At 40.2% G+C, this 27971-nt stretch overlaps 1 protein-coding gene and 1 long non-coding RNA gene across 5 annotated transcripts in view; one reads left to right on the top strand and one right to left on the bottom strand.

The window, feature by feature from the left end:
• Positions 1-27971, bottom strand: part of TMTC1 (transmembrane O-mannosyltransferase targeting cadherins 1) — a 243731-nt gene that overhangs the window by 96831 nt on the left and 118929 nt on the right. For all 3 annotated transcript variants that reach the window (XM_053661849.1, XM_037144874.2, XM_037144873.2), the window contains exon 8: positions 25366-25555. In XM_053661849.1, the coding sequence (XP_053517824.1) occupies positions 25366-25555 (190 nt within the window). The remainder of the gene's footprint in view (positions 1-25365; positions 25556-27971) is intronic.
• LOC128626852 (uncharacterized) lies at positions 8601-27393 on the top strand. Of its 2 annotated transcripts, XR_008390950.1 has the most exons (5): positions 8601-8737; positions 22720-22822; positions 24019-24119; positions 26986-27122; positions 27270-27393. It is a non-coding gene; the product is annotated as an uncharacterized LOC128626852 (long non-coding RNA). The 2 variants fall into 2 exon arrangements; XR_008390951.1 differs by lacking the exons at positions 22720-22822; positions 24019-24119.

Consider the following 27971-nt stretch of genomic DNA (forward strand, 5'->3'; position numbering starts at 1 on the left):
CACACTCTTTAGAATTAAAAGATGAAGGGGGGAAAAAGCTTCCTTAACAAGCTTGCCACTAAAATAGGTACAATAATGTTGTATTTTCTATGACTCACTAAAATTGATTTTAAAAACTGGGTGAGAAAAAGTAGCAAGTTCATTATACTTAAAACTGCTATCTTTGCAATTTAGATTACACTTTGAGTTTACAAAGTACATTTCAGTTCAAGAACTTAAAGTTTGCATAATTTAAAAAATAAACACTATCATAAAAATTCTATGACATCAAGAGCAAGTGTGTCTTGCTAAAGTTAAAAATAAATCCCAGATAAAGAAGTACAAATTGGTAGTTACAAAACAGTCACAGGGATGTAACGTACAGCATAAGGAACATGGTCAGTAATGCTGAGATAACTACGTACAGTGCCGGCTACGTACTGGAAGTATGGAGGGGAACACTTTGTAAAGTAGGTGATTGTCTAACCACTATGCTGTACACCTGAAACTAATCAAAATAACACTGAATATAAACTGTAATTGAAAAATAATAATTCTATATTAAAAATAAATAAAACAAAGCCTAGTAAATGTTTTGTTGAGCATTCTTCCTAAAATCTGTGCCTGTAACTAAGTACAAGGTTAATATGCTCTTTTTACAGGTACACTTTTTAAAAGTATATTTTATTGATTATATTATCACACTTGTCCCATTTTTCTCCCCTTAATCACCCTCTACCATGCACCCCTCTTCCCTTCAGCATTCCCACACTTAGCTCACATTCATGGGTTACACATGTAAGTTCTTTGGATTCTCCACTTTCTATATTATTCTTAACTTCCCCCTGTCTATTTTGTAGCTACTAATTATGCTTATTCCCTGTACGTTTCCCCCCATTCTCCCCTCTCCTCATCCCCACTGATAACCCTCCACGTGATCTCCATTTCTGTGATTCTGTTCCTGTTCTAGGTGTTTGCTTAGTTGGTTTTTGTTTTTGTATTTTCGTTTTTAGGTTCAGTTGTTGATAGTAGTGTTTGTTGTCATTTTACTGTTCATAGTTTTGATCATCTTCTTTTTCCTAGATAAGTCCCTTTAACATTTCATGTAATAAGGGCTTGGTGATGATGAACTTCTTTAACTTAATCTTATCTGGAAAGTACTTTATCTGCCCTTCCATTCTAAATGAAAGCTTTGCTGGATAGAGTAATCTTGGATGTAGGTCCTTGTCTTTCATGACTTCTTTCCAGCCTCTTCTTGCCTATAATGGTTGTTTTTTTTTTTTTTTGAGAAATCAGCTGATAGTCTTATGGGAACTCCTTTGTAGGTAACTGTGTCCTTTTCTCTTGCTGCTTTTAAGATTCCCTATTTATCTTTAATCTTGGCTAATGTAATGATGATGTCCCTAAGTGTGTTTCTTCTTGGATCCACCTTCTTCGAGACTCTCTGAGCTTCCTGGACTTGCATGTCTAGTTTCCTCACCAGACTGGGGAAGTTTCCTTCATTTTTTGTTCAAGTAAGTTTTCAATTTTGTGCTGTTGTTCTCCTTCTGGCACCCCTGTGATTTGGATGTTGGAACGTTTAAAGTTTTCCCACAGGTTCTTAAGCCTTTTCTAATTTTTTTTTTTTAATTCTTGTTTCTTCATTCTGTGCTGGTTAAATGTTTATTTCTTCCTTTTGTTCAAAATCATTGTGATCTGAGTCCTGGTTTCCTTCTCCTCACTGTTGGTTACCTGTATATTTTCCTTTATTTCACCTTGTATAACCTTTACTTCTTCCTTTATTTTGTGGCCATATTCAACCAATTCTTGAGTGTCCTAATTACCAGTGTTTTGAACTCTGTATCTGATAGGTCTGCTATCTCCTTATGACTTCATTCTTTTTCTGGCGTTTTGTTCTCTTCTATCATTTGGGCAATATTCCTTTGTCTTGGTGCACCAGTTTGGATGGATACTTCTTCAACTCAGTTATCAGAGTTCCATACAGTTCGATTTCCTGGAAGTTCTGGTTGTTTTTTGTTTCTAAGTTGGTTGTTTCCCCATTTCGGTTGTGCAAGGATGTGAAGTGTATCTACCTACGCCTCTATCTCAGCCAGAAGCTGATATTGGTTTCTACAGGTGCACTTTTGAAAAAGATAGCTGAATACTTCTTAAAAGCTGAAACACTTTTTATAAAAGTGTTCATCTTCCTGTATACATTTCTAAAGATAATTTAATATTTCCTATTTGTTAATCCTATAGAATTAAGAGGAATAAGGGTATAAACAGAACTCCCACTGGGCTATTATCCAAGTCACTAGCCAGTGTTCTGTCCAAAGAAGTGCCTCCCTGGCCCTCATCAAGGCTATTAGAAAACAGCTGTCACTGGGGATAGAAATGGGGAAAAGAGACTTCACCTTCACACCCCTAACATCACACCTCCTTGCCTGACCAAAGGCTACCCTCCTCACTCTGATGAGCAGATGGTTATGTCCTTTACTCAACAAAACACTGAGTGCTTCCACAGCCACTATGTTGGGAAGAAGTGGGCATCAGGTGTATGGCGAAGTCCAACTTCATGCCGCCTCCCTCCTCATTCACCGAGCCCCTACAGTGAGCAGGGTCCCCAAATGGTCACTGCTTCTGGGGACATGGAGATGGGCTCTTCAGGCTCCAAGCACAGTCTCTATTTCCTTCATGGCAATCATTCCAGCTATAACTGCATATTTATCTGAACGTTTACTACTTTCAACACCTCCACTAGGTGGTAAGCTTTATGGGGCAGGGAGCCAGTCAGCTGTGTTCACTGGCATGATTTGTGTTTAGCCCAGTGCCTGGCACTTAGGAAGTCCTCATAAATATCTGTTGAATAACCTAATATGTGAATAAATATACCGGGTAAAAGAAGAGGAGAGGATAGACAGGATTTCCTGGTGGAGGTGACAACCTTGGTTTGAAAAATGAATGAATGCCTACAAGGCAAATCTGGTATGCCTGTGAGGAGGGTTCAGAGCTAATCTAATTCCAGGAAGCAGATACAGAATGTACAAAGCAGGGAGTAAAACCATACATGTTGGTGGTTGGCGAATCATGAGGATCTTGTCAGCCCTGTGTGGAGCTGACCTTTAGAGCCAGTAGGGAGCTACGAAAGGGTCTGATGTGTAGAAAGAAAGAAGAGCAAGTCAGTGTCTAGGAGATGCCACCTGGATTCAAACTGTGGTCCTGCCATCAACACACCATTAGTTGCCTGGAGTGGGGACCTCATTACCTCTCCCATGCCTCACCTGTAAAATGAGACAAGTGAGGCTCAGGGCTCGGTGGGGCTAGATGGTCATAGAGATTTCTTTATCAGCGGAGGTCCACATTATTGGACTTGTGAGTTGTGGGCTCAGAGGCGATCGCTCCGTGCTCCCTGATGGGCTGGTCTTACAGTGTATTTTTCTTTGTTTTCAAAATATTCAATTGAAGGCTATGGCATTGTGCCCACACTTAATGAAGTTTTGTTATTTTATTTTGAAGAGAATAATATTTGTGAAAAAGTCATTTACTCTCAAATTAAATTGATGATTATATTCTTTGTCTTTCCTCCTTTCCATTGGGTCAAGAGGAATAGAAAATATTCAAAAATATATTTCTTTAAGCTGTGAGCCAATCAGTCAAGCATAAAGTTAGAAAAAAATATGTCATGGATGTGGCTGAATTTCCTAGAATGAGAAAGACTGGGAGGGAATCCAAGTTAGTATCCTGTGGGTCACAGCTGTAACAAAATTGCCTAAATAATTTATAGCTCATTTCGGCCTAATACAGTCCGATGAAATACAAACAAAATATGGGTGGAGGAAAAGGAGAAAATCTGTGGCATTTTCCAAAACACACAAAAGTGCATTTATTTCTAGGAAAAGAAGCAAATGGAAATTTACTTATTCCAAATTACACTAGGGGGTGAAAAGGCATGAGAATTCAAAGAGCTAACTTTGAATCATTATGAGCCACTGATAATACACGTCACTTGCTGATTAACTGTGCAAGTTCAGACAAATTAATTTACTTCTCTTTAATTTGATGATCAGTGAAACAAAAGCAAGGGTATTGATATCTATTGTATTAGTAAGAAAAACGTGTGAGAGATTTACCATAATTTTCTTTTCTGGCTTAGAAGAATATAAAGAAGCAGCCTCCTGAGCTTTAAAGAGCTAAAAATATCTTAACATCCCTCCTAAGGTGCCCAGAGAATCACTCAGCCCCTGTTGGCCGAGCCACACATCTGAACAAGTGGCTCAGTTTTCTCAGAACCAGCAATTACTTCCAAGGAAATCCAGCTCCAGAATCCATGTCTAGGCTGAGAGCTTGTGGTTTATCCCTTCCCCATCTTACTCTCCAAGTTCACCTTCCAAAGCACTGGTCACAGATGAGGAGGACACACAGACAGACACACGCACGCACTGTGGCCAGCGGCAGGTGAGTGCGTGCTCCTGAGAAGTGGACCCCTCCCTGTCTCATTCAGCAAAGACAACTTCTGCTGCAGGCTGTTCCCTTCCACAGAGCCAGAGGAAGGTCCCATTATAGCAACTGCTGTCATCACTATTACCACATTTTCTCTCACCTCTAAACAGGTTTCAGAAAAGTGGCGTGGTGCATTTAGGGTGTGAGCATGTTGTCATAGTTCTACATACAGCACAGTTCTATTGCAGTCCGAAGAATTTATTTGGCAACTCTAGGCCCTAACTGTCTATATCCTATTTCTCAATTTTCAGGGAGTTGATTCAGCCCTGGGGGTGAGACATTTGCCAAGATGACAACTGGCTGAACACACGAGGCCCTCCTTTTGCATCTGCTTATGGGTCTACTTCCTCCCTTAGACTATAGATTCCTCCAGGATTCACCATCTCGTGTGAATTTTTTACCTAGAGACCTGGCACATAACAATCATCATTCGACAAGTATGTATCATGGTAGTAGAGACCAGTGATGAAAGTCATACATGTATCAATCACTGGGGTCCTCAAGCACCCCAACAGCCATTTCAGGGACTCGCCACTAAGGAAAGCTTTTGCTTTTAGTAACCCTCGGAAACACAGGATTTGCAACATTAATTTGGGGTGGAAGGCCCTTCGTCCTTGAGCGTCCCAGAGTATCTTATAAGGGTCTGGCACAGCTGGCCAACAGTGCTGAGGTGCTTCTAACCAGGATGTATGCGGACCTTCTGCCCTCCTCTAATTCCATTCACTGCTACTCCTTATTGTATTTCCAGGTCTTCCACGATCACTCAGCTTTTGTGCTCAGGAAAACTAACATCTTTCATTTTATTGAAATTCAATTTTAATTTTTTAGTATTTTAATTTACTAAATATTCCATTATTTATTTACTACTACTATTATTATGAAAGTTCTTTTTACTTGAGAAAGACAAATTATTGAATCAATTGGAATCTCCCGATGCTTTATTTGAGTGCAGAATGCTGTCTCATTTATTATGAGGGCTTTGATCTGCATTCCACTTATTGAGCTGGGCAGCAAGCTAGGCTCATTCTCTGGCTAAGAGACTCCCAATCTGCAACCCTACAATTTGTGCAAGTTTAAATGAATTCCAAATTAATCTTCACTACAACACTGTGGGGATACTATCCCTGTCGTAAACTCTAAGATGTCTTAGACCTTTGGGTCCTTCACAAAGAGCTGTAATTGAAATCAGCAAAAATGTCAGAGGGTTATTGTATTATTTTCATAAGAAATATTCCTCAAGGCTGCACAGACCTTGAGGTTTTCTTGTAAAATTTGGGGATCTGGGCAGTCACTGTGCTGCCTTGTACATTTTAAGAATTTTTTGTATCCATAGAAAATGCATCAGTGAGTCTCCACTTGAATAAATCAGAGGCTCAGGTTTATTTGAAACAGCATGAACTTTGAAACTGCAAAATCCCTGAGATGCTCTCAAGGATGATACTAATGCAGAATGTACCAAGCACTTAGTTAGTGTTTGGTCCCAAAGCCGAGGAGGATGCTTTCAAGACCAGCATGGGAAGTGCCCAAGCTAGAGGAGGAAGCAGAGAAAGAACCTGGATATTTGGGGCAACAGGCTTCCATCTGAGCTGTGCACAAATGTTCCTTACACTTATTTCCTCTGAGCTACTCTCTTGTCCACCTGATTTTCACTGTTGTCAGTGTTTTGCTTTGACTTTTACAGCTTCTCCCTCCTCCACCTTTGTCTGGCACTAGTTATCTACAGGCATAGTTCCTGTCTGAGGCTCCTTTCCATGATCATAATTCTCACCGGGTGCTGGTGACAGTCCCCTCCTTTGCCTCATCAGACCATCTGATTGGTGTCACTTTGCATGGTGGCTTCACTAATCCTGTCCACATCACTGCACTTGGTGCCTTCGTAAACTCTTCAGTCATCCCACTGGCTGTGTCATGTGTTTCCTGCAAGGATTCTGCCTCACAGGTCAGCTCAAAGTAAAAGAGTACGGGGATGGAAGCCCAGAGTGAACCCCCAAAAGGAACAGAACTCTGGCTCTTAGGAGCTAACATGAGCCAACTCCAGCCCACTCCTGACTTGGTCCCCTCCTTATATTATTGTATTTCCATTCTATTTCAGTCCTTAGGCAAACCACCCTTTTAAAGGGCATTGTGGTTATAGAAATTTTAAATGTTGTATAAACACAGTAAAAACAATAACAATCTGAGAGAGCTTTTTATCTGGCGGGTGAGATTGGGACCAATGTCTCAATAACTGGAGAAGAGAAATTCTTGAACTTCTACTGCTTTTGTGATATCAAATGCAATAGACTATTTCTTATGATTCAAACAAGATCTAGAATCTTAACTCCCTAACAGCAATGCAGGAGGCAAGAGGAATCTGGAGGCAGCCTTAAGGTGAGAGGGAATAAGAAAAATAGAAAGCTGGTTCTCAGAGCCTCAGTCACTGCTGTCCATTTTCTTTGGTGCCCATATATTCACCTGGGGCCCTGAGTTAGTCCCACTGGACAATGCAAGAGGTTTAAGGACAGTCCTCCCATGGCATGCACACAACTCACACCTCACATGAGAGCATGAAAAGGTACATTTGTGATTTTTTTTTCCTCCCTAGTCTGAAAGCAATGAGACAGGCTGAGCTGGGATAGAAACTGGCTTAGGTGCAAGATCTCAACAGCATAGCTGCCAGCCCACACTCTCCTTGGCTTAGGCTGGTGATATCATTTCCTCACTTTCATGTGCCTTAAAATGCATGGGGGAGAAAAAATTTTAAAAGGGGAAATGAATGAAGAAATTATACCCCCTCAGAGACAAAAGTAGATTTGTACACTCTGTGTCTTCTCTGAGCCAATGTAAACACAGGTCTTTCCCATGCCAAACTTTCTTCACCAAGAGGCCCTGCCAGATGCGCTAATGAATAGAGAGCCGAGGACAGATTAAAATCAGGGCATTCCTGAAGTAGCAGTTTTGATTTCTGGTCTTTGGTTCTGGACTTCATTTTTTGTGTGTGTGCATAGTTTTTTTTGTTTGATTTGCTTTTAATCAACAGTTCTTGCCAACACCAGTTCCTGAGATTGAAACTTCTTATCTCACAAGAGCACATAATTATGTTTCAGGGTTGAATTGGGTGGAAGAGTGAAGCTCTCAGATTGCTTTATTCTAATTGAGAATAAAGTAATTTCTAACTTTATTTGGAAACGTGTGTTACATTCTGCATAGGTGTGTTTTAAATGTTTCAAAAAATAAAGGCAAAAATCTTTTCAGAGGCCCTTTGGAAGTGACCTAATTGGGAAATATCAACTAGAGCAACAATGCCATTCACCTAGTTAACTGAGCACTAGTGAGGAGTTATGAAAATTAAGTAAATTAGAAAAATGTTGTTTAAGAAACACTGTTGTGATTAGAAGTAAAACTATTACAAGAATTTGTGAAAACATGAGAGAAATCAGAGAAATGAACTTTCTTCATCTCTATCTGTGGTTCCGAACAAAAATGAAAAAGGTACCAAAAGCTACATATTGAAAAAAAAGAGTGAGGGAGATTAGAGAGATGAAGGGCGTGGGCGAGACCAGATCTCTTCTAAAGGTGTGTTTAACTTATAAATTATTTCATGCACACTGTGGGAGGGAGACATGCAGAGGGGGCAATAAAAGCCACCCTGTAAGTGACAAGGGTACAGGATGAAAGAAAAGCAAATACTTCCTATGCTCACTCCAAATGCCATACACTTGACTTAAACTGTCCCACTGGAATTTCATAATAATATTACAATGTAGGTAATTATCTCCAATTTTATAGATGAGAAAATTGAAACTCAGGAGGCTTAAGATACTTATCTAAGTTGATCCAATTAGTGAGAAACATGGGTTTTACTGAGGTCTGGTTCATTCCAAAGCCTGTTCTTTTCCCACAGTCCACGTGGCTTTGGAATCCAAAACTAATGTCAAGGGTGTGTGTGTGTGGGGGTGGGTAGAGATGGGTATTTCAGCCCTTCACTGTCACCCAGTTCTGTCACTGAAAACAGATAAGATCCAGTAATTTGGAGGCTGCCAAGCAAGGCATTGCTGTAGTAGTCTAGAAAATCTCATCTCTAAGGCATGTGACAGAGGGCGCCACCGATTCACTTTGCCAGATAAATGCAGACACAAGTATTCTACAGTCCACAGGGATCAGCGGGGTATGCAGCACAGAATATGCACCCCTTGTCAAGTACTCTGTTTGCATGAGCGGTTTCAGATGGTCCACCTACTCATTCTGATGATCAGCCTCTGGAAGAATGGACATATCCATGGCTACCAGTCAGAACAGGGTAAGATGTAATAATTTATTTAACTAACCTTAGTTATTGAATTGTTAATTAAAGTTATATTTGAGAAGCCTTGAGAGGAGGGTAATGTTTATCCTTGATATATAATAAATTAAGTGCTGTGATGAAATTGTCCTTCTTAGTAAGGAGAATAAGAGAACATTCACATTCTAGTGACCACAGAGGCACAATAAATGAGCTAAGTGGTCCACTGAATGGGGCACAGGCTTTCTAAACTTTATATATGCTCTGAAGCTTGGTATTGCTTTAAGCTTCCACTTCTAATATTCAACTGTTTATGAACTGTTTTTAAAACCATTTTTTATTTTTCAATTACAGTTGATGTGTAATATTATATTGGATTCAGATGTACAACCCAGTGATAAACTTCATATAACTTACTGCATGATCACCCCGATAGACCTCATACCCACCTGACACCACACATAGTTATTAGAATACTGTGGACCATATTCCCTGTGCTGCACTTCACATCCCTGTGACTAATTCTGTAACATCAATTTGCACTTCTTAATCCTTTCACCTTTTTCATCCATCTCCTCAACCTCCTTTCTCATCTAACAACCATCAAAATGTTCTTAGTATCTATGACTCTGTTTCTGTTCTGCTTGTTCATTTATTTTGTTTTTTAGATTCAACTGTTGATAGATATGTATTTATTGCCATTTTATTGTTCATATTTTTATCTTTTTTCTTCTTCTTAAAGATGACCCTTTAATATTTTATGTAATACTGGTTTCATGGTGATGAACTCCTTTATTTTTTTCTTGTCTGGGAAGCTCTTTATTTGCCCTTAAATTCTAAATGATAGCTTTGGTGGGTACAGCAATCTTGGCTATAGGTCTCTGCCTTTCATGACTTTGAATATTTCTTGCCAATCCCTTCTGGCCTATAGTTTCTGTTGAGAAATTAGCTGACAGTCTTATGGGAGTTCCCTTGTAGGTAATTAATTGCTTTTCTCTTGCTGCTTTTAAGATTCTCCCTTTGTCTTTGGCTTTTTACATTTTAATTATGATATCTTCATGTGGACCTCCTTGGAGTCACCTTGTTTGGAACTCTCTGAGCTTCCTGGACTTGTCTATATCCTTCAACAGTTTAGAGAAGTTTCCTGTCATTATTTTCTCAAAAAGTTTTCCAATTTCTAGCTCTCTCACTTCTCCTTCCAGCATCTCCATATTGCAAATCTTGACTGTTGTTGTGCTTAAAGTTGTCTGAGAGCCTCCTTACACTATTTTAATCCTTTTGGATTATTTTTCCTTTTGCTATTGAGGGGTTTTTTTGCTTTCTTATATTGAAAATCACTGATTCGATTCTCAGCTTCATATTCTCTACTGTTAATTCCTTGTAAATTACTCTTCATTTCAGTTAATGTCTCCTTTATTTCTGACTGGTTTTGTCTTACGGCTTCCATGTCCTTTTTTTATGCAGTTAAAGTTCTCACTAAGTTCACTGAGCATCCTTATAGCCAGTGTTTTGAACTCTGCATCTAGTAGTAGATAGGTTGTCTCCATTTTGTTAAGTTTTTTTCTTTCTTTTTTTAAAAATATATTTTATTGATTATGCCATTACAGTTGTTCTATTCCCCCCTTCATTCCCCTCCACCCTGCACACCCCTCCCCCACCATTCCCCCCTTTAGTTTATGACCATGTGTCTCAAGTTCTTTAGATTCTATATTTCTTCCACTATTCTTGCCCTCCCCCCATCTATTCTCTGCCTACCGTCTATGCTACTTATTTTCTGTACCTTCTCCCCCCTTCTTTTTCTCCCACTCCCTTATTGCTAACCCTCCATGTGATCTTCATTTCTACGGTTCTGCTCCTGATCTAGCTATCCTCTTAGTTTGCTTTTGTTTTGGGTGTGGTTCTTAATAACTGTGAGTTTGCTGTCCTTTCACTGTTCATCTTTTTTATCTTCTTTTTCTTAGGTAAGTCCCTTTAACATTTCATATAATAAGGTCTTGGTGATGATGAACTCCTTGAATTTGATCTTATCTGAGAAGCACTTTATCTGTCCTTCCATTTTAAATGAAAGCTTTGCTGGATAGAGCAATCTTGGATGTAGGTCTTTGGATTTCATGACTTGGAATACTTCTTTCCAGCCCCTTCTTGCCTGTAAGGTCTCTTGAGAAATCAGCTGACAGTCTGATGGAAACTCCTTTGTAGGTGACTGTCCCCTTATCTCTTACTGCTTCTAGAATTCTCTCCTTCATTTGAATCTTGGCTAATGTAATTATGATGTGCCTTGGTGTGTTTCTTCTTGGGTCCACCTTCTTTGGGACTCTCTGAGCTTCCTGGATTTCCTGGAAGTCTATTTCCTTTGGCAGATTGGGGAAATTCTCCTTTATTATTTGTTCAAATAAGTTTTCCACTCGTGGCTGTTCTCTTCCCCTTCTGGTACCCCTCTAATTCGAATGTTGGAACGTTTAAAGATGTCCTAGAGGTTCCTAGGCCTCTCCTCATTTTTTTGAATTCTTGCTTCTACATTCTTTTCTGTTTGGTCATTTTTTTCTTCCTTCTGGTCCACTCCTTTGATTTGAATCCCAGCTTCCTTTCCATTACTATTGGTTTCCTGTGCATTTCCATTCATTTCAATTAGTTTAGCCTTCATATGTTCCTCTAATTTGTGACTAAAATCAACCAGTTCTGTGAGCGTCCTGATCACCAGTGTTTTGAACTGTGTATCTGAAAGTCTGGCTATTTCTTCATCTCTTATATTTATCAGCTCTGGGGCTCTAAGTTCTTCTTGAGCCATGTTTTGATCTGTTCGTGCCTGTTAGATATGAGGAGTGGAGCCTTAGTTGTTCACCAGGGTGGGGCCACCCAGGTCCCTGGTTTGTGATGCTGTAGATGGGGGCGGGGTCAGAGAGGGACAATGGCCGTCCCCTCTACCACTTCCTGCCACTGGGGCCTGCACGGTCTGTCTCGCCGCTCCCTCCTTCACCGGTTTATCTGCGCGCAAATGTGTGACCATGGTCAGCCCTCAGTGAGTCCACCACCTTGTGCCCTCAGTGGGTCTGCCACTTCTCAACACCTGGGTTGCGCATCTGGGTTCTGCGCCCAGGTCAGTCTGGTGGATCTTTCCTGCCTGACCCCACTCTGCTGCTGGCTCTGCCCTTCTTACCGGTTTGGCTGAAGGGTTCGTAGTTGTCAGACTTCCGTGAAGTTCAATTTTCTGTGGTTTTGGCTGAATTTTTGTTGCTAAAACTTTGTTGTTTTTAAACTTGGTTGTGGGAGGAGGCACAGTGCTTCCACCTATGCCTCCATCTTGGCAGAAGTCCTCCCTATTTTGTTAAGTTTTTCTACAAGAGTTTTGTTCTAGTCTTTCATTTGGACATGTTTCTTTGTCTTCTCATTTTAGCAACTTCCATGTGTTTGTTTCTATGTATTAGGTAGAGCTGCTATGTCTCCTGAGCTTGTAGAGTGGTGTAATGTACGTAGTAGGCATCCTGTAGGGTCCAGTGGCACAGCCTCCCTATTCACCTGAGCTAAGCACTCAGTTGTCTCTGCCTCTGGGTGGGCTGTGTACAACCTCCTGTTGTAAATGAGTCTTGATTGCTGTTGGTACATTTATCAGAGTGATTTCCCACTAGGCCGATGGGCTGCAACGACTGGCTGTGACCACAGTGAAGAATTAGCTATGCACGGGCCTACCTCACAGACCAAGACTTACTTCAGTGAGGCTCTGGTGCCCACTGAGCCATCCCCATCAGTGTCTTGCTTGTGGAAGTGGAAAGGTGGTGTCTGAACATGGCCTGAAGCTGTCTACTCATTGCGATGGATCTGGGGCCTTCTGGGAGGTGCAGGTCAAGGTCAGCTGCTGCCTGTGCCCTGCCTGGGGCCTGCTGGCGTGAGCTACAAAGTGATCTGCAGATTGCTGCCACTCATGCTGGTCTTGGAGTTGCCAAGGGGAGGCCAAGCTATGAACCAAGGCCAGCTGCCACTATTACTAGGTCTGGGGCCACTTATCTAGAGGTATAGGATGAACCAAACTAGATGCTTCTTGTTTGAGAGCTTTTAGGAAAGTTTGAAGCATAAGCCAAGACAAACCATTTATATGGAAAAGCTACTGGAAACAACTTGGATGGGCCCACAAGTTGGGTGAGGCAGGGTCTCAGAATCACCAGAATGAGACAAATAGCGACAGCTAGCTGGATGGAGGCTCAGATATGGTGCCTGCCTGCTGGCTCTGTAGGGTGAGGGTTCAGCAAAGAGACAATGGCCTCTGCTAACACCTCTGTCTGGGAGAAAGCTGCCCCTCCAGCTCTTCCCTTAATGCCAGACAGTTCGGTTCCTCCCCCTATGTCCCTGATGTGAACTGTTTATATATAAATCTTAGAAATGTGACACTATGTTATCACATATATACATACACATATATATGAAGAATTCACTCAAGAGGATGGATTTAGAAAATCAAAATAGAGATGTTGCTCTAAGAGATATGTGTTCATATGTGTTGATACCAAAGCTAGCTGGGTAGATTCAGGAAAAAGAAGGGGGGGCTGGTAACAGCACTCCCATGAGACCCCACGGATTCAGGGGAAGGTTGATGGTGCATTACACAGGGAGTCTGTGAAAATGAAGGAGAGAAAATGTCAGCAGAAGTTCAATCTTGCCCCTGGATCCTTTCCAGAGCAGACGACAGAAGACAGGGAGAGAGACTACTGCTTAGAGACCTGAGTCTTGCACCATGTTCACCCCATCCACTCTTGCTGGAGAAATGGTGATGATGCAGTAATGCCATTGAATTCTAGGTCAAGAACTATAATTTAATAAGGTGACTAGTGCAGGAGGGAAGCAGGAATGATTAACCAATTTTTGCCCCTCTGTAAAATTCAACTAGAAACCAGGATGGATTTAACCATGCAAGTAAAGTCATGGGTGAATTTAGCTTTGAGGAGGAAGAAAAGGAGGCAGAGGAAAACTAAATGCATTTTTGCAAATAGCTTTGTTCCAGTGAAATATGCATGCCTGGCAGAAGAAGTCTTCTACTTATGATTATTGCTCAACCATTTTTGTTAATGAGATATCCCCCTGCCAAAACCTTCCAAAGCAGGACACTATATACTTATTTTTTGCAAGAGTAAAGATATTTTGCTTTTTTCATACAATGAGACACACTCACTAAAAAGTATGACTCATCTACCCACATGGAATTGTCACATAGAAGATAGCCCTTCTCCTTATAATCTAAAATGAATAAACAGAAGGAAGCACAAACATACCCCAGTTCTATACAGTAAAGATCTGAATATTTTATAGCAGCATTTTTAAAAGACTATCCTTCAGCACTGGCTGGTGTGGCTCAATGGATTGAGCACCGGCCTGTGAACCGAAAAATGGCTAGTTCGAGTCCCAGTCAAGGCACATGCCTGGGTTGTGGGCCAAGTCCCCAGTTGGAGGCATGTGAGAGGCAACCAGAAATTGATGTTTCTCTCCCTTTCTATCTCCCTCCCTTTTCTTTAAAAATAAATAATTAAAATCTAAAAAAGGAGTATATTTCACCATACTTTAGCAAATAAATTACAAAAAATTGTTTGACTTTCTTCAAGTTTATGATACATGAAAGTAATAAGAAATTTAGTACACTCTCTTAACAGCTAAAAAAAGTGAGATTTACTTGAACACTTGAGCTTCTAGAGAAACTATTAACAGTGGATTTGATTCCTGTAATCTGTTAATACATCCATCCAAAATCAAAGTATCTTCCATAATCAAGGTATGTTCCATCTCCTTCAATAAGATCCACTTTCTTTCTTGCTTCTGAAGCATATGTGGTTAAAAGTTGGGTGGATCATTATGTTTCATCAGAAGTTGTTAAAAAGGTTTTTTCCCAAATAACTGACTTGATTAAATAATGCTCACCCCTTACCTTTAAATGGGCATTCACACACCCTACTTACCAAAGCTTACAAGGGCCAGTGTAATGAACTAATAAATGTAGCAAAGGATGGAAACAAAGGCCCTTTATTTTAAATTATATCAAATAATTTTCTGAGCTCAGACATTGAAGTACCTATTTTTCTCATTAGGACTGCTTTGTACCAAACAGCAACATAAATCTCTAAAATGAATATAAGAAAGGCTGAAATGATCTGTGTGAGGTTTGACATAAAGATACAAGTAAGAATTTGACCACATAATGCCTAATTGGGAATCATTTTCCCTTGGAAAATTCATATAAGGTCACAGAAAAAAAATGATTTACACAGAAAAACAAAGGGTAAAACTATTTCTCCAATGAGCCTTGGCACTGAATGACTCCCAAGTGAAGGCACGTCACAGCAAGCAGAAAAATACAGTTCACTGGTTAGTTACCCAGTCCAAAAAGAACTACGCTCCCCTGGAATGGAGAGAATTTTCACGGCAATGCCAAGAAGGCTGGCATTAATAAATGTTCTTCCCAATTAATCACTTTTTAATACCAAATGCCAGAGTCCTGGGTCACAAGTGACTAAGCCAATTTGGCCATTTAAAGTTGCCAGGTTCTCTGTAAATGCTGGTAACCTCTAGCAATTACAGCCAGACGGGATATGAAAATAAAAACAAGGTTTAATGAAATTCTGCCAAAAGTGCAACCACTTAGTGGCAAACAGTCCATTGGCTAATCACAAAACTGGAGGAAGTCCTTTCTCTGTCACCCAGCTTGTCTATGGGAGTCTTCTGTGATCGGAACTATATTCTGAGGCAAGAACAGCTCACTTTCTACTCAGGTAATACACAGAGCACTTTCTCAAGTGTCTCCTGTTTTAATTCATCAGCTAAGCAGGTGAAGAAACAATTTTAAACTTTCTCCAGTTAGAAGGAATACTGTATGCAGAGAGGTATGTCACTGCATACAGTGACACTGTATGCAGGCAGTGTCACTTTGGAAACTGCCACTTCATACACATATTTTAGGTGACACTCACTTGCTCACATTGTACCATGTCACATATGGTCACATTGCGTGCTCATCCAATCATGAGTCTTAGCAGCCTCAGTCACTGTACTGAACACTCACACAAGCGGTTCTAACTACAGCTTCATGATAATGGAAAATAAGAATTCTACGCATCTGTTAAAAAGTCTTATTTTTCACTTGGTATTGACTGGATGGAAACTCAAACTCTAAAATACATGGTTTCAAAGAAATCATTTTACATGGGGTACTGCTAAAGGAAAAATACTAGGATTTGTTGATGCTGTGGTGGTGGCTATTGTTTTTGAAGGTACAAATAAGGCGGTAAAAAAAGGGTTTACTTGCTGCCCAAGAATGGACTTCAAAGCTCTCATTCACCCACCCTCATGTATCTACGCTAATACTTTCCAAATCATGTTTCAAAAGCACTGAACCTGCAAGAAGCCCATAAAAAGGGTTCCAAATTCAAATAAATTTGAGAAATGTCATTTACTCTACACCCCATTTGAAAACTCACAAGGCTGCTTAGAGCACAGTAAAGGCTTTGTGAAATCCCCCAGTTAGGAAAAAAGGAGTTTAACTAGCACTTCTGAAATGCAGACTCTTTCTTCAGGGTAACTTGCTCATGACCTGCATGATGCCAGGGCATGATCTGAGAAGTGCTGGTGTCTGTATGGTATAAACTGCTCAAGCAGACAGAAGTTTCCACTGTAGGAGATTCTAGTGCCTGTCCCCCAAATCATCTCACTGTCTGGAGACAGAAAATGTTCCCCGCATCTCTGAGCTATAGCCTTCATGCTACAGTTGAAACACATTTTCTGGTGTTCATTTTTGGGAAATGTGAAAGAGCTGGTTGCCATTTTCCAGGTTAAAAAAATATCACTATACATTTAAAGAACTTAAGCCATTTATCAGTACAGTGTTGGCTCCAGCGAGGATAAGTCCTGAGAGCAAGCAGGTTTCACGGCAGATCAGAGGCATGTTTAGATCATATCTGTGTTCAGAAAGATAATTCTCCCAGAGTTTGGGGGCAGTGGGGGCAAGAATGGAATGCAGGCAGAGAAAACCAGGCTCTTCCAGGTAGCAACTAGGTTTTGCTTATTTTTATTCTCCATAGTCAGTATAGTGCTTGAATATTTAATTCATTGAACCAATAAGTGGTCAATAAACTAAACATCTAACATTTTATCTAACTGCTTTCCTCTCCAAGTACACCATTCTGCACCTGCATATTCCCTACAGTTATTTTGCTTATCTCTAAATACTCTGCCAGCTTTTAAGACCAGTTTCCATTTCCATCACACAACTTACAGAGCTGGCTGCTAACTGTGACTGGTCATGCTACTCAGTCCCCTCTGGTCTCTGAGAGACACAGAAAATACAGGAGCATTGAGGCTACTATGCTACACTCCCAATTCATTCGCCTGGTCCAAGTACTCATGAAAATGTTCCCATCCTAAGCAATGGTTGTCTTGGTAAAACATAGTCACAAATCATTCATTTATTCATATACATATTTTTGTGGTCTCTATGTTTTATTCAGAGATTGTGCTTTTAGATAATCATTTAAGGAATCTGTCATCAATCATCAGTCTCCTTTGTATTTTCCAGGCGGTATTCTACATTCTTTGGAATATACCCATTAATAAAAAAGAAAGATACAGAATAATCTCTACCATTTGATGGGGGTGAGGGATGGGGAGAGAGAGAGAAAGACTGCCTAGTGAGGGGTATGTGCAATGTAAGGTGAGGAAGAAGCGGATTGCGATTCTAAGCATGGTGATCAGGGTAGGCCTCACTGAGAAAGTGGTGATTAGCAAAGGAGATGAGGCAGCCAGCCACAGAACTCATTTCAGAGTAGGCCATGAGTTTGAAAAGGAGTAAGAGAGATAATAGAGTTGGGGTAGGCTGGGGCCAGATCATATAAAAACTTTTAGGCCATTATAAAGACTATGAATGATTTTTACTGTGAGAGAAATAAGGAGCCATGGGAGGATTTTAAGTACACGAGGGATAGGCTCTACTTTCATTTTTAAAAACTCATTCCGGCCACTGTGTTGAGAGTAGGTTGGACCACTGGCACAAAGGGAGACAGCAGGGAGATCAGGTAGGCAGTTACAGAAATAATCCAGGTGAGACTTGGTGGTGGCTTGGCCCAGGGAGATTGCAATGAAGTTGGAGAGACATTGTCAGGTTCTAGATATATTTTGAAAGTATAGTTGACAGGATTTATTGATGGATTGGATGTGTTATTAGAGAAGGACAGAGAGGAAACAAGGAAACCCAAATAATTTTGTTTTGAGCAACAAGTAGAATACACTGAGATAGCAAATAACAACAACCATTGTGGAGTAAACAATGAATGGTTAAGTTCAAGAGTTAAACGTCAGAATGTTGAGTTTGAGACATCCATGGGAAAATTCATACTTTCCTTTCTGAACAACCCCAGGTACCATATATGAGGTCTGTCCAGAAGGTATGCAGCCATGCAATATGAAAAACAGAGACATACATTGAAGAAGATAAAAGAAACAATGTACAAAGGACAGTGACACCTCAGTACCCTTCACAGTAGGCACCTTGGGACCTCACACAGTTTTCTCAATTGCCATCAGCTGTCCCATCATATTTTCCTGAATTTTATTGATGGTCTGAAATTTCGTCTCTTTCAAAGGTGATTTTAGTTTTGGAAAAAGCCAGAAGTCACAGGGCACAAAATCTGGGCTACAGAGGGACTGAGTCACCTGGGAGATTTCATAATTCACCAAAAAACTATGCACAAGACGTGATGCACGAGCAGGCATGTTGTCGTGAGGAAGCTGCCAATCACCAGCTGCCCATAGCTATGGCCTTCGGAATCATCCAAATAATTTCCACAGAAGAATGTTCCAGCTTATCACAAAATTTGGTGCAGATTGCTTGCTCTACTCCCTCATTTTGAATGTAACAGCTACACAGCATATGTGCTCATTTAACGGCATCTACTGGCCCCACTGACTAGTACAATGAAGTCATTATTCACGCATGCGCACTCCAGCCCACTCTCCTTGGCTGCCAGGTTACATCGATGTTGTGTGAAATGTTCTTATTAAATTAACAATGGCTGGACTTCTTCTGGACAGACCTCATATAGTATTTCGCTTATTATTATATTTCAGGTTAAAAACAAGTTTGAAGACCTTATCATTAGCATGCTGGTATAACAATGTATATGACAGAGAATCATAAAAGCTCATATTACAAACTTGCTTTCTTTCTAATACTCTATGCTGCCACTTCAGGCAAAGCCACATGTAAAAATAAGGTATTTTAGGGGTTTATGGGGGTGGGGGTTGATTATCTCCAGTTGTATTGATCACAACCTCCAGCCCTTTATAGGGTTGCTGGGCAATCAACCACCAGTCTCCTTTGTATTTTCTGATACAGTAAGTAATTTCCAATGGGCTTTCTGTTCAAAGGGACTTGTTTTAGCTATTTTTATCTCAGAGTCCTAATTACATACTTCATGGTTTTCTTAAAACAAGATAGGAAAGTGTGCTCCTTTAAAGAGAAATTTCATGTCCTGAATGGAAACACTAAGGACAGAAAGGCTCCAGGAATAACTAAAAAGTCTTTTCACCCTTTTAAGAGTTTAAAAGCAGTCAGAAGCAGTATAAGTGATAATAAATTGCTCTTATGAGAGTGTGAATTATTAAGTTAAAAGAAATAAAAAGTTACAAATTAAGATTATCACTCAAAAGGTAGCAATTATTTTGAGTAAAAGCAAGTAATATAGACTATAAAATCTTGCTGAGACTCATAAAGTATACAATCAAGAAAAACAATAAACTCTTACTGAGGTCTAAAAAGTCCTTTTTTCCATTATGCAACTAATTCTTCCATTAATAAATTCAGCAAGTCTTCTAACTAAGGCATAAACATCAGAGGCGAAGGTAAATCATTCTCCTATTAAAGAATGTGCCTTGTGACAATGTAATTGCCCTGTGAAGGCAAAGATTAAAACAAACTATTTCACGATGTAAAAAACTCCAGCCAGGCCTAAATCAAAAGCCAAACGAAGCACCTCAGGTATAAGTGAAGTGTGTGTTACCCAGAGCCTGAGAAAGAAAGGTTTGTGTGGGGTTCAGATCGAGTACAAGGAGAATGGCTTCACAAGTGACATATTAATAATGGACAAAAAGCAATGCCTTGGGAAGACTTTGCTTGAGGGCTCTATTTTCAGGTGGCCACTGCATTTAAAGTTGTGTTTCTGGTGTCTATTTTGTTCTGGTCCTCATCACTGAGAGGGGCGGAGAAATGCAGCAATGACAATTAGTTTTAAGAAAAACAAAAAGAAAAGAAAACGATTATTTCTTATATCCTGCCTATTTTTGCTAAAATTTCAAATGCCTTTAAAGACATCTACAATATTTCCATTCTTTAGGTAGCAATTCCAATATTCATTTGTAAATAAGTCAGTGATATTTGTCACTATTTCCTTTCCCTTGATAAAAATTCACTTTTTAACTAATAGAGTAGTTTTATGTTAGGATTCTGTGTTTCCGATACATTTGAACATACCTACCTCCAAATTCCAAACTAAGCTAAAGCACTCAAAACTTGAGAATGTAACTACCATTGGCTCTTAGGTCAAGAATTTAGCCTCTGTTACTTAGGAAGGAATAAAAGGGGAAGGGCAGAGTCAGTCTTCAGTACATGACACATATTTTTGATCATGTAAAGCATGATTGCATATTGCAATATATACAGTCAAGAAAGTCAAATGGGTTATGTTTTTCATGCATTTTTTCCCTACAAAATAGAAACAGGAACCTTTATTGTGCTCCTGACATTAAGCTATGACAATTCCATGATGATGGTGATGGTGATAATGATGACAAAAACTACAAAGACATCTGACAGGTTCCCAATGCTTCGCACATGCCAGTCACTGTGCGGAGTGTCACGTGGGTCACTCTGGTTCAGCCAGCTGTGACCCTAGAACGAGGCTGAATGAGGTGACTCCCAGAGGGTCAGTGGCAGAGCCTGGCCTCCACCTCAGCTCAGTGCTGATCACTTCGCTGCACAGCCTCCCCTCCTCCAGCCTCCAGACTCTTAATCTGAAACTTTGGGCAGTGCCCCTCCCCGAGCACACATGGGCTGCCTCCGACAGAGGTGGGACTGGCTCCTATCTGAGGCCTGGAGTTACGAATTTAAAGTAGACCACCAAGTGAAATTAGGGTGATAGAACATAAGCCATAATTTGTATCACAAATAGCAAAGGAATGACATAAAAGTATGTAGGAAAAGGCAGTCCCCATACATATTTAATTATCTTCTATTTTACAATGTGGTGCGGACTCAACTTTCCTATTTGCCAACACTGCATGTGAGGGGGCAGTAAGGTCATTTTCAAACTCTCATCATAACAGTGATATAAACAGAAATCTCAGCTTTGGAGCATGACCTAAGGGCTAAAGTTGATTACAGCTACTGACCTTGAAAAGCTATGACCCAAGTATCAGGGTGTTATCCCACAGGTAAAAAGGTGGCAGGGGGTGAAGCCAGCTGAGCAGAGTGGCAAGAAGCTGGATCAACGGGGCTGGTCAGACCTGAAACAGAGAGGCATCCCAGACAATGGCTACTCCCTTGACTGGTAGTCACAGACACACAAACTGTGCCAAGATATTATCAACCTCTTCTGTCGGTGGCTACAATGGTCCCAAAGCAGGACGAATTGGATGGTTTGTAAATGGGCAAAAAAGACTGGACTCTTCATAGTCTGAGGAGGATTTTTATGAATTGAAGAGAGAAAAAGAATGGAGAACATGGAGTGTGCAGAGAACAGGAACTGGAAAGAGAACATAGTCCAGAAATTTGAAAGAAAAAAATCAACATTGGCACAGAGCCATTCGCCATTAAAAACAACCTCATTCTTCAATTTTATTTCACCATTTGGTGTATCAAAACAACATGCTTATTTTACCAGGTTACATAATGCTATTCTGGAATTTATAAGTTATTCCACAGTAATCTATGTGCCATAGTAAATTAACCGATTAGTTGGCTGAACAAAATGCAAAATAATTTTTAGAAATCTGAAAGCCTGTTCAATTCAATTGTGTGGGTCTGTGGCAGCCCAACGTCCTATACTAGGGGTCAGCTGATTTACAATACAATGGCAGAACTGAACAACTGGGACAGACTGTATGACCAGCCAAGCCTCAAATATTTATTATCTGGTTCTTTGCAAAAAAAAGAAATAACTGTTTCCATCTCCTGGTTGATCCCATTGTATTGTATTTTTTTCCTTAAGCTGCTCCGAGTCCTTTTGGAATGAGGTAAGAATGTCAATGAGCAAATAATCACTTTCTAGTAGTGGCTCTCATTCCATTGTCTTCTTGCTGAGCTATATGGGGGTTTGAATGAAGAGAGATCTAAGGCTGACGGTAGCTGTTTGCCCATGCAATAGCTATTGTTCTTTCAGCCAGTATATCGATGGGACTGTGATTTAGATTAGCATGGGGGCTAACTGAGCGAGGATGGGGACATGCGCAAAGGGAGATCCTGAAATAAATGCTTCTCCCCCAAGGGAGCAGATACATTAGTCCCACCCCTTCCTACCCCTCCACTTCTACCAAATTGTCACTAGTGGTCACCTCCATTGGTCAGGCTGCAGATTGCTCCTACTGCAGAGATGAAAATCTGGCTTCTCTGGGGCCCAGAGATGTAGCCTAGGATTCATGTTGGGTTCAAGGAATGATGTGGAGTGCCATGAATAGATTAGGACAAAACTTTACATCCTCCTACTAAAATTAAAAGTATAACAAAACAGTTCTGAAAGCTCCATACTTAGGAAAAGGGACTCAAAAGACACCTCACTGCTGAGGTCATTATGAGGAAAGCTGGGTATCATCAACCCCCTTCTTCTCTCCTTGGGTTTTACTTTAACAAGCATGCCACAAGATTGTAAAAGCTATAAAAATATCTCAAAATATAGGACACCTTGTGAGAATAAATAAAGAATCAATAACGAAGAAATTACTCTTAACTATAACTTAACAGTATTTCCTCTGTAATACAGGACAATCACATCACAGGACACGGGAAAGGGGCAGCTATAAAGAGCAGGACCAATGGCACTACTAATGTACTCAGCAATCCCCATCGGACTGACTGCTCTCCAGGTATACATCGCTATTTACTGCAGGTCAACCGTCTGACGGACATACAGTCTGTAACAGTCATAAAGAAAAACCCAAGTGCATTTTCAGCCTATGGTTGTCCTGGTATATAAACATTCACTATTCGCAGAAGAAAATGGAATAATCAGACTTCGTGATTTAAATTTTCTTTTTTTTCTACTGTATATAACATTCCAACAGGGTGATTGTCTTCATCGCAAAGAATAAGAGCAAATTTGTTGACTCTGAAATTCATTGTTAAAATGAATTCAATCCAGTAATGAACTTCTAGATTGTTATCTATGCTATATTATATAAATTCAGTGTATTGCTAGCGAATCAAGGGATGAAGAAGGGGCACAAAATAAGATAAGTTCTACATTTAAATTCTTAAAGATGCCAAGTGAGCTCTTCTATGATAAATAATAAACTACTCCTTGAGGTCTTAAATTTCTTATGCTATGAAAATAGGAAAAAATAGAAACAATCTTTTTATGTATTTACTTTGTACAGATTTTAGTTTTAAAAAGAGGAGGAGGGAGGGAGGGAAAGAAAGAGGGGTTAGAAAGAGGGGGTGGAGAGAGAGAGAAACATCGATCGGTTGACTCTTACACGTAGCCCAAACAAGGGACTAAACCTGCCAATCGGGCATGTGCCCAGACTGGGAATCCAACCGCAACCTTTCACTTTTCGGGATGAAACCCAATTAACTGAGCCACGCCACTAAGGGCGACAAATAATCTCTAAGTTATTCCTGCAGTCAGTTCAGAAAGAAGTATCTCAGATTCTATAGTCTCGTTCTCCCACTCCATCCCCAACTTTTGAGAGCTTGTCAAAAGTCAAACATCTACTCCTGAGCTGCTTACTTAACGGGGGTGCTTCTACTGAGCGTGGCAGTGTTCTGAAAGAGCCTGCCATCTGTAATGGTATCTGGCTTAACTCACTTGTATAAAGAAAGAATTTTTGTTTTTAGTGAGTGTAAAAATGTATAAGAACAAAGGTCAAAGGTAGCTTACAGAGGGTGGGGTTTGAGGGAGTGATCGGAAAATAACAACCCTGCTGTTTTATTCATTACATGTGTTAATTACATATGTTAATTTGTAGCTTTGTAAAGTCAATTATTAAGATATTAATTAAAAATCAAGTAGGAATAAATACAGTTGTAACAGGGTAGATTATGTTACACCCCCCTCCTCCAGAGCCCTGGCTGACAACACAGAGTGATGACAGAGCTTCTGTGTCTTGTGAAAAGACTATCCTTTCTCAGTAACTTTGTCAAGAGTCCATTGATCAAGTAAATGTGAGTTCAGATAAAGAATCTCAATTCTTCTTTATTTTCCTTTTTTTTACTATTATTTTTCCTGAGTTTGGGTCACACTCCTCTTTCTTCACATATTCAGTAATATAAAAAACTAGATATTGTATATCATGCATTGTAGTGACTCTGTTCTATTTTGTTCTTCTGAAATATGCTGGTTTTCCTGTTTCATTATATGATGAACTTGCCTGGAGTCAAACTGAAAAACTTGTTTGTCTACAGAGAGCTGAAATTTTTGCTCAGATTTTTTTTTCTTTTCCCCGAATCTCTGGGGTATTTCTCTAGTGCCTGCACAGTTTGTGATCAGCCAACAATTTCAATGGAGGGCATACATAAACAACTTAAGCCAGTGAACTGTCTACCCTCTGCTACCCAAACTATATATGGGTTGAGGAATTCATTCAGACTTGCAGCAAATAAGCAGTCTCCCCAGGCTTTCAAGTTTGCTTGTGCTCCCTCAGGGATACTATGCACACGCGCTGTTGGGCAGTCGGCCATGAATGCTTAGAGAGCATATTATCTCGGCCTTGGCACAGCTCTTTGCTTCCAAAAATCTCCTCGATACATTTCTAGCTGCTCTGATACTCTCCCAAAGCAAATCAGCCCCCCTAGCCAGTCAACCAGTTTTTAACACGGGTCGATGGCGGGGAACTGGGAGGATGAGAAGACCCTCAGGTATCTTACCCAATTCAGTAGCAACTTCTCATAAGTAAACATTTTCAAGTTCTTTGCTGTCTTTCAGCTTTTTGAAGTAGCTGCAGTCAATAATTTTTCTAGCTTTATATCATTTTTTATTAAGTGAGTATCACCCAACTGAGGCAGGCAGTCATCACTGGAAGTAGAGTCTTAAACGTAATTCAAGCACTTATGAATATATTATTATTATTATCTCATTTAACATTACATGAAGTCAAACATTACATTACTTCAAAAAGTAGCCAACCACAGCAGGAAAAACATATCTTGTTTGCAAGCATTAAATATCAGATCTAATTTCTTCAGGGTCAGTAGAAACAGCGGAAGAAATATAATTAAGGTGACCATGGTCTGTTAAACCCATTAAGGTCTTTAAAATACATATTGTCTACCAGGAAAAATTTTAAATACATAAAGTTTTCAGACAAAAGAGTAGATTCAATTTAGACCCAGACCTCCAGCTGAGAAAACATTAATGGCTATCGATTATCTCTCTTCAAATGCAGAGTTCGTTTACATTTAAGAAACTTACCTTGAAGGCAGCTAAACAGTGCAGGCTCAGTAAGGCCATCACAACTGCCAGGAGGATGGTGGCTAAATTCCGAATGTCCCATATGGTCTCTACCAGAGGAATACTGCCAACCTGCCAGTCATAGCACAGGGTGACCGGTGCAAGCAGGAGCCACGTGTTGAAGGCCAAGAGGTAGGAGTACGTAAGGAATCTACAAAGAGAAGAAGACTCGCTGAGACAGGACGCAAGGCCCACGACATTCTGTAAACATTCATTCCCCCTGTTTCTATTAAACAGCATTTCCACACTGTCAACATTATCTTACAGGAAAAGACAGCCAGAAGGTGTTTCTTTAGTCATTAAATCAATCATTTTGGAAAATATTGAGTAGTTTCTAGTCACTGTGGTAAATGCTGGCCTTTCAAAGGCGAGTAAGTATTGACCTAGTTTCCATGACATAAACTTCAAAATTATCATGCAAATAAAGACGTTATGACCTGAGATAAATGCTACAAAGGAAAAGTTTGATGAAAGCATACAACAGAATTGCTGCCCCGCTGGGTAGGAGTCCCTGGGTAAGAGACATGTGAACTGTTTTTAATAGCGCCCAGTAGTAGACAGGAAAATATTTAATGATTATAATCCAGATTGATTATCACTTTATAGCAAGTTGATCCATACTGAATTATTTCTAAAAAATCAAAATAGCTGTGGTAGAGAAATAAAGTCTCTTATTCACAAATGGAAGAACTGCCCTTCAAGAGGAGTCGAGAACAAAGGTCCTTGCGAACAAGAACAGCCAGCTAGACCCGGGGAAGGAAAATACAAATGGGGGTGTTACTGTGTTTCCTGGCTGTGTCTAGGCACTGCAATAAAGTGGAAAACATTCTAACTGAACCCCTTCCATTTGGGATAGAGAAAATGAAATTTATTTAAACATTCAGTCAACACAAATTCCTTAAGTAGTGTTCTTGACCTCTGACAACGGCAGGAGTCTCAGCACATGACAGACTGCATCCTTACCTCTGCAGTGGGAGATGACCCAACCTGAGCACTGCTCCCAGCAGCCTGAGGCTATACTCCTAGGATGGTCCAGCCTCCCACTAAAACGCTGGCCTGAGAAAATTCATCACTGCCAGTACTTACTGTCTGTTCTAGCTAACACCTGAGGAGAGGCCTCTGCCCTCCCTTTTTTTAGAGTGTTTACTATGGTGGGCTTCTAGTTGTGAATGTGTATGTCTTACAACTCAGAAGTGTCTTTCTCAAGGACCTGACAGCTACTGCATTAAAATGCCATCATCAGGAAGGATAGGGCTTGTCTGCTAGTCTCTTTGGGAGGACAAATCTTCACTTCGAATATTTCCAGCAGGCTCAGCCAGCCAAATCACAGTCACACCAACCAATCTTTGTCATTTGTCATCTCTCTGACTTCTGAGCCCCAGCTTGGCCCCTCTCTCATTCTTCCTTAAAGCATCCTATCAGCTGTGCACAAATCAGAGTGGTCCTCAACTCTTCCCCTCGCTGTCAGCAGTTACTGAATAGACTCTGTTTTCACTGCTTTAACTAATGTCCAGCTGTGTTTATCTTTGACATTCAAATGGGATTAAACAAAATCATGAGATAATTTCCCTGTTTTCGAAGGATGTACAATCCAAAAGTGAAAATATGATGCACAGAAGAAAAGAAGCAGAATGAGATGAGCACCGTAAGCTGCAGATTGTGAAGAAAAGTCCTCCCCTATTTCTCAGATTCTTCTGGAAGGACTCTTGGATTGCAAAGTGAGTAGAAGAGAGAATTTCTAACTTATCTACAAGTGTGATGAGTCAAATCACCTTGAAATCCTGTCAACAGGCAGCTACTAATTTGGCACATTGTTCCCAGACCTTCCCCACTGATTGCCTTCCCTTGCCTTTTATTCCTTCCAGGTTGGCAGTCGAAAATGGTTAACAATCATCAGATGAAGCTCAGGGATGGAGATTATTCACTGGCCCAACTCTCAAGTCCAAACAGAGAAATGGGTTGAAGGCACGGGGATACTGCAATGGTGTTTCCCAACACTCTTCTCTCTGCTATTTTTAATAAAATCTTAGTATACCAATAGTGTTGTATATACTATAAGCTTTGTTACTTAACAAAAATGAAAACAAAAAATTGCTCTATCCATCCCTTTTAGGCATGGACCTGAAAAACTGTCTTACAAGAAGGCCAATGCCATAGAAAAATGATTGGGTCACTTTGTGCTTCTATTTTTCACAGAGCTTCCAACCTACCTAATTCTTAGCTCAGTATGCTTCTCAGTGACAGCCTTAAGGAAGAATGCTGAACCATCAAATTTAGCAGGAAAATCACTCAGCTTTGTTGCTCAGTTATACTACAGGTCTTACAAATTACTTTGAAAAGTAGTATCTCTTTTTCTTGATACAATGGTTATAAGCAATGATTATAAATGGCTGTAAAAAATCATCAGGTGAAAAGTTAATGAATGGATCAGGCTAAATTAGATGCCTGGAACTCACTAATTAATTTTAACATCACAGAAAGTGAGACTAACAGCCAGATGTCCTCCTGATGGATTTGCATACCATCACCTATGAAGTCGTCTTGTCAAAAAACATCCATAAATAAAC

This window comes from Artibeus jamaicensis, unplaced genomic scaffold, assembly GCF_021234435.1.
Source record: "Artibeus jamaicensis isolate MK-2021 breed Jamaican fruit bat unplaced genomic scaffold, CSHL_Jam_final contig_233, whole genome shotgun sequence".
Lineage (NCBI taxonomy): Eukaryota > Metazoa > Chordata > Mammalia > Chiroptera > Phyllostomidae > Artibeus > Artibeus jamaicensis.